A 13222-nucleotide genomic window follows, 5' to 3' on the forward strand; every position below is an offset into this window, starting at 1 on the left:
GTCACTATTAAAAACTAAGTCTTTCCCTGACATATAGATGATCTGAGCATATCTTAAGACATTCAGTCTATCCATTTCTTTAAGAAGGGGGTTCTCCTGTTAAAATAAAGGCGGGCAGGCAGGACAGAGACCACAAGTCTCCATAGTTCAGAGCAGTTGTGCAAACGGGTGCACAGAAGTTGCATACATCATAGTGCAAGCAGCAAATCCCCATGCTCCATCAGTTTTGTATGGAGAAAAAAATTGGGGAGGGCAAAGGAAAACGGTACATACAAGTCCATGATGGCGTGGTATTTTGGAAATATCTCATGTCATTTCAACACAAGACAAAGCTAATTAGATGTGTCACACAATAACAGGGTGTGGGTCTCAAGAAACCACCCAGAAAAGTGGAAAAAAGAGGTCGTGATTACCTTCACCAGTTTCATTTTGCAGTGCACCACCCCTAGAAATCAGAGTCATACGTGATTGTGAACCATTTCGTTTAGTTTTGCTTTTGAAAGGAAACCACAAAATATGGAAACAAATATCATTGTTTGGCATAATTCAGGTATTCTTCATTAAACAGTACACAGACTTTATTGAGCAATTGAAAATATACACAAGAAACAATAGCTTTTTCTCCGTATTTTTTTTTTTTTAATTTGACTTTCTTCTGATTAAATAACCCAGTTTCCATCATGAAAAGGGCACTTGTTTCTCACAGCTGTACTCAGCTTGCTCAGTTCCAAGTACTGTTTCCAAGCTTCTTCTTTGCCATTGCTGAGGTTATATCTCCACTTGCTCAGGAAGCAAATTCTAGAAGGTTCCAAGAACTGACCCCCCCCTAAGTTGTTCTTTCAGATTCGATTTCTCCATAGAGTTCAGCTAACTTTTTAAACTCGGGTCCCCAGTCTCCAAGGTACTGATAATCCTGGTCTGATTGTGTGGTGGCTGAATCCAGCGAACTGATGGACCCAGCTTCCGACCTCTGACCCTCATAGGCATAAGTCTGAAGAGAGTCATAAGGGGGCACGCTAGGGTCTAGGTCGGCTTCCGCCAATCTTTGCTTAATAAATTCCTGAACATCTATACTTTCCAGGGTGGCCAACGTCTGGTGCCTGGGAGTGAGTTTCACTTCCGGTCTGATGTCTCTCCGATACTTGAGCTCTTCAGCAGCAGATGGGTTCCTCAAGGCAGTGATGTCAAAAGCCTCCGTGTCTTCCTCGCCGCCGCCCTCATCATCGTAAGTGACCACATTCTCCCGCACATCCTCCTCTGAAATGATCAGGGGTTCTTTTTTGCTGCGTCTCAGGGTGATAAAAAGAACTACAATTGCTAAGGAAAAAAGGAAAGAGGGTGGAGAGTTAGAAAAAGAAGAAGGGGATTCTTGGAGATTGGGTATAAGCAATTCCCAACCACTGTTATCTACTACATTCCATTTAGGCTTTCAGGGTAATGCAGCCCTAATCTCTGCACCCTCTGAATTCCACTGCGAGATTTTTTAATGTCTCAAAGAATGTAGAAAATGATGGTCCCTATAAAACACTGGAAATCGCTGTTCTTCTGCAGAATGCCATGATACATTTTCAGGCAATGCTCTCAGGATTCATGACTCATGGTGTAGTCTAACAATTCAGTGTCTACACTGAGGGAAATAGATGGAGAAGCAATATGAAATTTTGACTGGAAAAATAATGGTGTGTGGGGGTCTGTCTTTAGATCCTTAATCCTTCTAGGGAGATAGACTATTATAGGAAGGATATTTTCAGTTTCTGTAAAATAAAAAGAAGGAGTCCCGACACCTTTAACCCTTTCCTTTTGTTGCTTTGTCAGAAACCATGGTTGATCTCCTTTGTCTGTTATTCTTCAGAATAATATTATCATGGATTAATAGTTGTGTTTATCAGGCTTCAAAAGATATTATTTTATTTGTTCACAATTTATGTTTCATAGGAATTTTTCTGTTACACAATTCTCCTTACATAATTTTTTTACTCAATTCTCTAAGCAGAGCTGGAGATTCCCAGTGTTTTAAATGAGGAAACTAAGACAGTGAGATGACATGAATAAATATCATGGAACCGTAAGATCATACAAATGGTGGGTGGCAAAGCTTGGGCTGTAGTTTAGGGCTTCTCACATCAAAGATGATGATGTTTCCATTACCGTATTCCACTTCATTAGTTTAAAAATATAGAACAAGGAACTGTGCGACCTGTCAGACCTGTGCATTACAGTTAACTTTGCCATATAAAGTGAATAGATGACCAATAATGTAACCATTGGATAAATCAATAGAAATAGGTCTTGGATATTTTACTTTGGCTGTTTTTCAGAAGTTTCAAATTATGTAATTTGATGGTATTAAACAATTACTAAATAGAAAGAATTATTTCTACTTTGTGTCATTATGCCCAATATCTTTTACTTCATCTCTATAGAGGGTTTTCTTCTTGGTTAGCTGATATTCTAGGCTTTATGATAATTATTAGGTTCATTAGTATTTAAACATTCCTCACAACATAATAGCCAGAGAAGAATATTCAAATGGAATGTAGGGTTGTGAGATGTAACAAATAATGCGTGACAACCAATTAAATGTGGATTTAAGATGAATAACAACACAAATATATACATACATATTATATATGTATAAAATGAGATGAAACAACAAACATGTATACTATATGTATATATAAACACTATATATTTGTGTACATACACACATGCATATATACAGTATGTGTGTACGTATATCTAAAATTGGGTATGTCCCATGTAATATGCAAATATCTTATGAATGCATTAAAAGTATATATATGTCCCAATGCTATGCATGGGGAATATATATGTATACTATAGCATAAATATATATATAATAAGTATGTTATAGCATAATATATACATATAACATATGTGTGTCCTATGTAATATATCTGTAGATATATGTTTTCATATACACACGTATACTTTTTATCTAAGTTCAGATTTGTATATCATATTTTGTCTATTCATTTATGTCCATAAACTATATTTTATCTGGCAATCTTGATTATATGTAATTTTTAACAAATGGTCATAAAGCAACAGATACCAGGTTAGCTGTCCTCTAATAAAGAACATACTTGACACCCTTGAAACCAGCATTTTACTCCTCACCTCTAAAAAGTAACTTTTACTCTTAATTTTATTATTGTTTCCTTGCTTCTCTTTGTAGTTTAAACTCTTTTTATGTATGCCTCTAAACAACACATAAGTTTAGCCTGTATTTGAACTGGATATCATAACGTATATTTGCTTTTAAGTCTTGCAACTATGGAGAGAAAGAGGACCAGGTATTCAAGCCGGAAGTCTACTGTATGTGGAAAGAGTGTACTGGGAGGGATCTAATTTTTCAGAGAAGAGGCAAGTGAGAGTCTGGCAGGAAAAAAGGGAGGAAAAAATGACAGGGAGTTCCCATCATGGCTCAGTGGAAATGACTGTGACTAGTATCCATGAGGACACAGGTTCAATCCCTGTCCTCACTCAGTGGGTTAAGGATCCAGTGTTGCCATCAGCTGTGGTGTGGGTCACAATCACAGCTCAGATCTGGTGTTGCTGTGGCTATGGTGTAGGCCAGTGGCTACAGCTCTGATTCTACCCCTAGCCTGGCAACCTCCAGATGCACAAGTGTGGCTCTAAAAAGACAAAAAAAAAAAAAAAAAAGACAAAAAAAAGACAAACAAAAAAAAAGACATCTTTAGGGACAATCAGGTAATCATCTGGAAATGTGTGGAATAAAAGGATTTTTACTAGGAAATGGGAAAGTGTAATGAGGAGATTATAGCAGACATGGGGAATCATTGAGTTGCTGGGTTTGGAAGGGAGTGATTCCAGTAAAAGCAGAAAGTGAAATGCAGATGCTACATGCGATGTTGCTTCATAAATGTTCTGCTACAGAAAACAATAGTTTCCCATTCATGTTACTTATTCTTCAAAGACATTCTCTAGAAAGCACTTTATTTTTGGGGGGGAAAAGAAAACCTTTCACTGAGTACAGTCAATATGCATTTAATACCTCACTGTTTATTTTAGTGTAATCCAGCATATATCTTTCTAAATCAGTGGCCTAAGCAGTATCCTCAAGTATATGCCCTTCACTCTATATTAACATCCATTATATATTTCCGCTCATCTGTGTAATTAAGTGAGGAGGCTGTTCTGGATTAAAATATCTATTTCTACAGAAGGCCTAATTTATTACAGTAAAATGTCTTACTTTTATCAGTAAGTCAAGTGATTTTCTTTTGTGTCAAAATGTTTGTCAATTTATGTCAAGGAAATGTATGTGCACGTATAAAGGGAGAATGTGATCAATATAAGTTTGGAGGTAATTTTCATCCTTCACCAATACCAGTATTGTATTTGCCTAAAGAAACATAGTGGATAATGCTGGGTTTATTATTATGATAGCTCATGTTTGCTTATTCCCCCAGAATTACAAAAATATTCTTGATATATATATGCTTTTATTCAAGATCAAATTTAGAATTTTACATCTATTTCTTTTCTGGGCAAAGAGAATTGCTGGCCAGTGACAAATGATTCCTAGGTTTGTTACATACCTATTTAATATAAAGATCAATATTTAATTAACCTTACAATCTGGGGCATTTTTTAAGGGTAGAAGGGGATTTCCCTTATAATTACATCAGGATATCAGGACAAATATGGACATATGGTCCCTTTAGTCAAAGGCAAATTCAGATCAAATCAGAGAAAAATGTGGAAGCATGGAATGAGAAGGTGTGCTTCTATTGAACTGCTTTACATTCCTGTTTGTTAGCAGATGTTTCTGGGGCAGATGGTACACAGCAGACTTTGCGTTAACAATTTGTGTGTGGATGAACAAAGGAATAATCTCCATGAGATTGATAATATGGCATTGTGTTAAGTGAATCTTCAGGAATAGTAATAGCCTCACTAGGAAAATAATTTTACTTTTTTCAAATAAGCTAATGGCTATTAGTAATAGCAAACACCTAATTTTTCTTGAAACCATCTCTCTCTCTCTCTTTTTTTTTTGTGTGTGTGTGTGTGTGTGTGTGTTTTTAATACACCACAGCTCATGGCAATGGAGAATCCTCACCCCACTGAGCAAGGCCAGGAATTGAACCCGCATCCTCATGGATACTAGTCGGGTTCATTAACCACTGAGCCATGACAGGAACTCCAAAACCATCTTTTAATGTTTAAAAGCTAAACTTTTTTCCCAAAAATTCCAAGACCACCTTTACTAAAAGAGAATGAGTGAAGAAAATAATTATAAATATATATTTGAGAGTTAAGTCCTTATTTAAAAACTGGCAGGAAATAAGTAAATGGAAATGAGTCCGCCATAATCTATCAAACCATTCACATATAACAAGGTAGAGCTTCCCTCACTGGTTCATATTAGAAAATATAATGTGACAGAGCCATGGTATTATATTTAAAAAAGAGATAAAGGGCTGTCCTTTGTTCAAAATTATATTATAAATGACTTCTGGTATATAATCTGGAATGAAACTCAATAAACTGTAGTATTTTTGACATATCTTTATTTTCATGAATATTTTAATTTTTGTTGGTATATTTCTTTTTTCTCCTCTTTAAGATTGGCCAGGATTTTAAAGCCATGTGATTCTTTTTATATAAAAAAATATTAAAATGAATTTATGGTGTCATTATTTTATTCACAAAGGAATTCAAATTTGTGGAAACAGTTTTCTATTTGTTTTCTCCTATATTTTATTTACTTCTTTATATTATCATTCCAGTGCTTGGAGTACTAAGGGGCTTTGAGTTTTCATAACTTAATTTTAATACATTATGTACTGACTCCTAACATACTTCCCCCAAATACTTCACATAGCAGAATTTTTTACCCCTAAATATCACTTGATTCTTTTTTATGCCATCATATGTTAGCACTAAATTTGGTAGAATGATGTGGCCCTAGTCAGGGAGGTTATTTTTATTCACTTCTGAGTCATAACTGATAATGACATTTCTCACCACAACTTATTTTTTCAAGCCCAGGGGAGCCCTGATGGCAAACAAGTTGGCAGTTATCTTCTCATCAATTCCACTTCCTCCCCTAGCCCCTCATCCTCCTCTCATCACATCCACTTGGATCCCCATTTAGAAGGAAATTTACATCCAAGAGCAGGTGCAAACTATGTGGTGGACTTATCTATGTCAGCTGCCTACACAGGACCTCAAGGGTAGCTGGAAGAGGTCTGATGCCGATCCTGATTCAATGATCTCTTGCACCAAGTGGGATTTACGTTTGCTCTGCCAACAGTTCTGGTTCCTCTGAAGAGTAACGGGGTGGGGAAAGAAATGTCAGATCTCTAGGAGGGCAAGAGGATCCAACAACCACCCCTCCCCCCAGTACCATACTGATTGCACTGTGAAGGCTCACTCTAAATTCTCTCCTATCCACTCCATAAAATGGATCTGAAAAATGTAATCCTCAGAAAATATAACTCACAATGTATACATGTAGCATTTAAAGTCAGGCCCTTTGGTTTTCAAGCATCATTTTCTGATAATCAATTCTATACATAGATGGAGTCTGACAACACTGTAGAATATTTAATCATATTTAACCTATAATAAAACATAACTAAGCACCACACAATTTTACAGATGACCCAAAGGTCATTCTAGTTAAAACTTCATTGTCACAGATTCAGAATAAGTGAGAGACTGAAGGGATCTCTGAGATCACCCAATTAATTAGTGGAAAAACAAGGGCTAAATTTCCACGATCACAGTCATTTTTATAAACAAACAGCTACTAATTAAAATATTTTTAAGTATGAAAATATTAATTTCATACTTTATTTAGCCGTTAAGGTTGAATGCTATTTTAGAATAACAAGTTTTAAGATAAAACATTGCTACCTCTGGTGTCATTGATATTTTTCTTGAAAACAATGAGCTCACATATTAACCAATATTATTTCAAAATTACAAATGACATTTTGAGTCTGTGGGCTAGATATTTCTTGAATAACTATAAGAACCTTGACCATGCCATGACAAATATCAATGACACTATAAATATTGATTGTTTAAACCTAAGCTTAAGAAATTCTGCAACCTTTGGATAAAACTATAAATACACATTTGAATTTTACTAAAAATTGGAGTAGCCAAAAGACCAAATAGCACCCTTGTTTCATTAGCCCTGAGGGAAAACATAAAATTTAGAAATGTTCTCTTATTTATCCCAAAGGGGAAACAACATTTTCATAAAGTCAATTAAAGGGATGTATCATTTCATGAAATAATAAAATGTTATTTTACATAATGCACCTAAATGTACCTTATACTGATGCTTTTCAGTTTTTAAAGGTTTTCATCTTAGTATGCAAAAATAATTTTATGATGATAAATAAAAACAAAATCCAAAAGGAGTTACTTCCACCAACTGAAATGAAATATCTTTCAGAGTAAAGACTCTGGAAAAACTTATATTAATGTTAGAATTTTTTTAATTGAAGTATAGTTGACTCATAAAATGTCACTGAGTTTTATTCTTTGCATTTTCAGTTAGGAATCCCAGAGGATTTAATGTTTGTAGATGTTTTTATTCCTCTGAGTTTTCATTTTGTCCTTTTTTTTGGTTTGTGGTTTGGGAGTTTTAATTTTCAAAGACAAAAAGGTAAGTTGTTCATTTCTAAATAAAATAGCAAAAATATTTAAATAGTCAATATGTAAATGAATAAAATCCAGAAAGCCTGATTTTCCTGGCTGCTATCTCTGCCAGGCTTCTACCACAAATGGCCATACTCCAATGAAATTGTTCCACCGTGCTCCATGAAGTTCAGCTGAAGCTTTTTTGCTCCACAATTTACTTAACTTTTGAGCAGGTTTTAACATTGTTGAATGCTCCGTCCTCTTTGATACACTTATTTTCTTTGACTTTTAGGAAATTATGCTTTACTAATTTTGTTGCTTCTATTATTTCTCCTTTGCTTTCTCTGCTATTTCATCCTGCTTGATTTAGCAATCCCAGTGGAGTTTGTCACACTCAATCCAAGGTTATCCTCTTTCTCTTTATATTCTGTCTCTGTTTTGACTTCAACAAAATGCAATTCTGGTGGCCTCCAGGTCAGGGAAGATCAGGGCCCACATTCAGCAAGAGATGGAAAGTCTTCTTTGATACTGTTCTAATTCAGTCAACCTATGTAGTTTATACAAGGTCACTTAAAAAAGAAAGTTTAGCTATTTTATGTGTGTAACTGAGCAGGACTCTATGCTGGGGCAGGCCCTTCCTGATATCCTGTGCTTTAGCTCCTCTCTGAGGTACCTAGATAATAGTATCTGATGAATATTTCCTGAGTTGTTTTACAGATACTAAAACCATCACCAAGTGGAAGAAATTAACTACTAGATGTTGATGAATTCCCAGAACTACTGGTGCCTAAGGATTGATAATGTGACCCCATGACATCACTCTGTTAACCAACCATCAGCTAATCAGAGTTGTGCATTAATGTATCACTTACTGGGCAACCCCAGCTTGGCTTTTAAAAGGGTTTACAATTTTGAGTTTGGGGAGTTTGGGATATATTTTGGGCATAAGCCACCCATTTCCTTTCACGGCCCCGCAATAACCCTTTCTCTACTCCAAACTGATGTTTCAGTTTGTTTGGCCTCACTATGTGCTGAGCACAAGGACCTGTGCTAAGGTGTTTAGCCCACTTAATGAAGATTTTGCTAAATATTTTCATCATGTGATTTGCATCCTATTGCCCAAGATCATTTTTTATTTTACCTAAGATGTCTTGATATTATCACCAGTTATTTAGCCCCACTTCTGAGTATGCTGGTCCAAATTAAGCTATGTCTGAGTGAGACGCATGTCATATTCCTAATTGGTTTGCCTGCGTGTATTCTTGCCATCATGAGGGCTGTTCTCTGCTTCATTCATTTCTTTTTTCAAAATGCAAATTTTATGGTGGGACACTCTTGCTTTAAAATTCTCTTTACACTGCTAGAACAAAGCTAGAGGGTGAGAACATACTGGGAAAATACACATGCACCCATTTTAAATTATAAAGGAAAAGATCCTTTGGAGTTCCCTTTGTGGCTCAGCATAACAACCTGACTAGGATCCAGGAGGATGTGGGTTTGATCCCTGGCCTCCCTCAGTGGGTTAAGGATCCGGTGTTGCCGTGAGCTGTGGTGTAGGTTGCAGACACAGCTCAGATCCTGAGTTGCTGCGGCTGTGGTGTAGGCCAGCAGCTATAGCTCCAATTCCACCCCTAATCTGGGAACTTCATATGCTGTGGTTGCGGCCCTAAAAAAAAAGCAAACAAAAAAATATAAATAAAAATAAAGTTTAAAAAGTAAAGCAAAATATTATATCTGCCTTTCTTATAAAAAAAATCTGGATCCACTGTCCTGTTTTGTATAGTGATTCTAAAAAGTTTCTAGTAATATTATTCCAAATGCAATTGTGATGAGTTCAGTTATTAAAAAGATAATATAAAAATTACAGTAAATATTTTATTTTCTATTAAAATGCAATATTATGCAAAGATAAACTAAAAATTCTATTAGTTTTAATAAAATTTGATATCTCTGAAGCCAAAATTATTTAGGCTCACTCCTTTAAAATTCAGCTAAGTTTGATGACCAACTAACATTTCAGACTGATAGAAATTTCTTTAAGAAATGTGTTCTTTTTATTTGGTATTCAGATTCATTGTAGAATGATGCCACTTATGTTCTCTGAAATAAATTGTAAAAGCTCTTTCAATATGGGATTTAGAATATTTAATATTAATTATTTCTAAAATAGATCCTTTCCAAAAATATTTCTCTTATCCCATCCCTCTTCTGATGTTTCAACTCTTTCCTCACATTTTTTTAAATTTTATAATGATTTTTATTTTTTCCATTATGGCTGGTTTACAGTGTTCTGTCAATTTTCTACTGTGCAGCAACATGACCCAGTCACACATGCACGTATACATTCTTTTTTCTCAAATTATCATGCTCCATCATAAGTGACTGTGTATACTTTCCAATGCTATATAGCAGGATCTCATTGTGGAGTGGGATGGATTGGGAATTTGGGGCTAATGAATGCAAACTATTGTCTTTCTTCACATTTGAACCAAATTATTTATAGATTAACTATGATATTGAGAAAGTTAATTAAGAGAAAATCAGTGCAGCCATATTTTGTTATCACATGATGCATTCCTGATTCTAAGGTTTTGTCAAAATGACTCTTTCTGTGTCTCTGTCTCTTTCTCTTTTCTAACACACCAGTGAAGGGTACACTTAGAATTTCCATCTTATGTTAGGACTTAAAATGACTTACCTAGGAGAATAACAACACACAGAAGGATAGCGATTAAGGCTCCTGTACTCAAACCAGCCGAGGACAGGAAGGCTTCTGCATGGCAGGTCCGCACGCGCCCATCTCTCTCGCATGCACAAACCCTGATGGTGAGGGTGCTGCTGCTGCTGAGAGAGGGGATTCCACCATCAGAGATCATAATGGGGAGATAATACACATCCTGAATAGTTCGACTAAATCTCCTCCGCCTTGTCAGAATGCTGGCTGTGTTATCTATGACAGACATAAGCAGAACAAAATGTACTTAGTAAAGCCGCCATTAAAGATTCACATTTCCTTTAATGGATAAAATGGGCATGTGTGATTTTATTTTTCCATTTCTGAAATGGACAAGGGATCATGAAGGGAACATTATTAATGACTAGTTAATACTGGTTCTCAATTTGAGGAAACTTTGTGAAAAATTAATTGGGCCTGGACTAAATTGGAGGGGAGATAGTGGGTGACAGGGGAGGTAGGAAGCAATAAGCCTTTTGGGCATGGACATAATAGCCAAAGGATGGAAAAGGATACATAGATACCAAATCATTGGGTGAACCAGTGGCCTCTACCCCAAACCTAGTGACTCTGAATATAAAGCATAGACTTATATTAGATAGAATTATACATTTTAGCAAATTATTCAGGTGAGGCTAATGTACAAAAATGTGTAAGAAACACTGGTACTGATCATGTGTTTATGAAGACATCCCATCAATTGTGCTTTAGACTTGTAATCTGAAGTACTCTTGTTACAGTGGGCACACCATGGAAAAGTTAATGATGAAGAAAAGAGTTAATTCCATTTTCACGTACTTTTAAAATGCTACATACTATAGTAAATGATCACATGATGTGTTTTAATCAATCCATACAACCCTCTAAGGGGGAGGATGTTAAATTCCTTACATTTTGCAGAAAATCATTTTTACCAGGAATAATAATTTTAAAATAAGTAATCTGAATCCCAGAGGGTACATGTCACCAAATCACAAAGCTAGTGAATAATCAAGCTACAACCCAAGAAATTCCAAAACCACAATGTCATGCTGCTTCTCCTCTGTTAGTTCGCTTCTATTTGCTCCCAGTGGCCTCAGGTACACATAGTTTGTTTTTACCTTAACATTGCGATTCCTCATTCTGTGTCTGTTTGCTAGAAGACCCTTTTGGTTCACACTTGAATGTGCTGCTCAAAACCCCTGTGTAGAATGACTTGTTGCCCTAGCTGTAGACGGCCATTTGCCCCAAGGTCACACCTTCTGAATCAACATATAACCAATGACCCATTTCTGCTGCATGCAGAAAATCCTGAAGGGTAAATTTAGTTCTTGAGCTTTCCCTTGAGATCAGCTATGGACACTTTAAAATTGTATGTCAGTTCAATTTCTCACTCTGTCTTTCTTTCTTCCATTCCCAGTGTGGTCCACATGTTTCCATCACAAAAGGGCACACTCCAGTAACCATCCTTCTCTCAAAACTCCAATTCAGAGCCTGCTTCCCAGGGGATCCAACCTATGACCACACCTATGACTTAATTATTTTATCTAAAAAATTAATAAATCATTGGGCAATCACTTTTAGGGATTCTTTTCCTTGTATCAGTTTCTTTTTTCTGAAAATTGGAATCCTGTTACTTATGAGTATGTTTATGATAGTCAATACCTATGTATTATGATACAATACCTTACAGCTATATTTTCTTGATTATACATTGCAACTAATGCAGTAGAAAGATAATACATTTTTCAAAAACCCAATGTAATACAGATAATAAAACATGAATAATTTATATTATAGATGTAAATAAAAATTACATATACACATAAAACACCCACAAGTGTATTGTGTTGAAGGTTTGTTATAAGGTAAAAATAAATAACCTAACAAGTTACTAAAAATATCCTCTTACCTGGTAGAAGAGAAAATTTTTTAAAGGTATATTAATTGCCTACTCTGAAGCAGGTTTCAGAATGATCAAAGAAAAAGAGGAGAAACTGCATCACATGTGTTTTAAGAGTATAACAGTTGCAGGTACTTTCCCCCAAATCTTTGAAACCTTTGAATCGGCACATCTATCCCTTGTAGGATGTTCCAGCAAGATTAATACAAACTTGCACAATTTCTTAATTTAAGGAAAAGTTATGCACCAGTATTCAAAAGCACAGATGTGTTTGAGCATTTCAACTGCTGGTCCTCTGAAGATGAGATGCAAGACATGGTCCCTGCTCTCAGTTACAATCACAGTGCATGAAATGACCAGTTAGCATGCAGGGGTAGTGAGCACTCCCTTTTATGGCTCTAGTCCAGTGTCCACTTTGCACCCCCTGGAAGCATGCTCTTTTTCAAGTTATTTGTTGGAAATGCAATCCAAAACATGATCAGAAAAAAAAAAGGAAAGACAGGGTATGTTTCTACGGCACTTTAAGTTTTCAACAAGAAAGCTCTCAGACATGGAGACATGAAAATACTCTTTCGTTTTTCCAGCTGAAGGTTGACTTTCTCAAAGAAAAGAGGATTCAGGAAGCAAAGAGCTTCCCACCTAGAAAGGCTTAGCACAGCAGAATAATGAGCTCTTAAGCTCTTGACAAGGGATACTGTGTACTTTACTGGAACAGCAGAAAATGTTCTTGGTAGTAGGCTCACGGAACTTGAACAAGAAAACTGAATTAAAATGAAATGGATAAGAATATATATATGTGTGTGTATATATATGTATATGTATGTATATACACACACACATACATATACATATACAATGTATACTTTTTGTGAATAAAATTTGTCATGCTGAAACTGAAATATTAGGTGATAAGAGCAATGCCAAATCTCTAAACTTGAAATATAATGTTTTAAAAA

General features: G+C 35.7%; 1 protein-coding gene across 18 annotated transcripts in view; it reads right to left on the reverse strand.

Annotated features, from left to right (window-relative positions):
• Nucleotides 1–553: 553 nt before the first annotated feature.
• Nucleotides 554–13222, reverse strand: part of CDH18 (cadherin 18) — a 1020178-nt gene continuing 1007509 nt past the window's right edge. For 7 of the 18 annotated variants that reach the window (XM_021076969.2, XM_085001669.1, XM_085001666.1 and 4 more), the window contains 2 exons: nt 10349–10494; nt 554–1317 (listed from right to left, as the gene is read on the reverse strand). In XM_021076969.2, coding sequence (XP_020932628.1) covers nt 10397–10494 — 98 coding nt within the window. In that variant the 3' untranslated portion in view covers nt 554–1317; nt 10349–10396. Of the gene's footprint in view, nt 1318–10348; nt 10601–13222 lie in introns of all 18 variants that reach the window. The other 11 variants (XM_021076964.2, XM_085001663.1, XM_021076965.2 and 8 more) reach the window with 2 other exon arrangements.

Source organism: Sus scrofa, chromosome 16, assembly GCF_054392235.1.
Source record: "Sus scrofa isolate SSC_HxYL_T2T_F1_AM1 chromosome 16, Sscrofa_HxYL_maternal_Yorkshire_Landrace_v2.0, whole genome shotgun sequence".
NCBI classification, from domain to species: Eukaryota; Metazoa; Chordata; class Mammalia; order Artiodactyla; family Suidae; genus Sus; species Sus scrofa.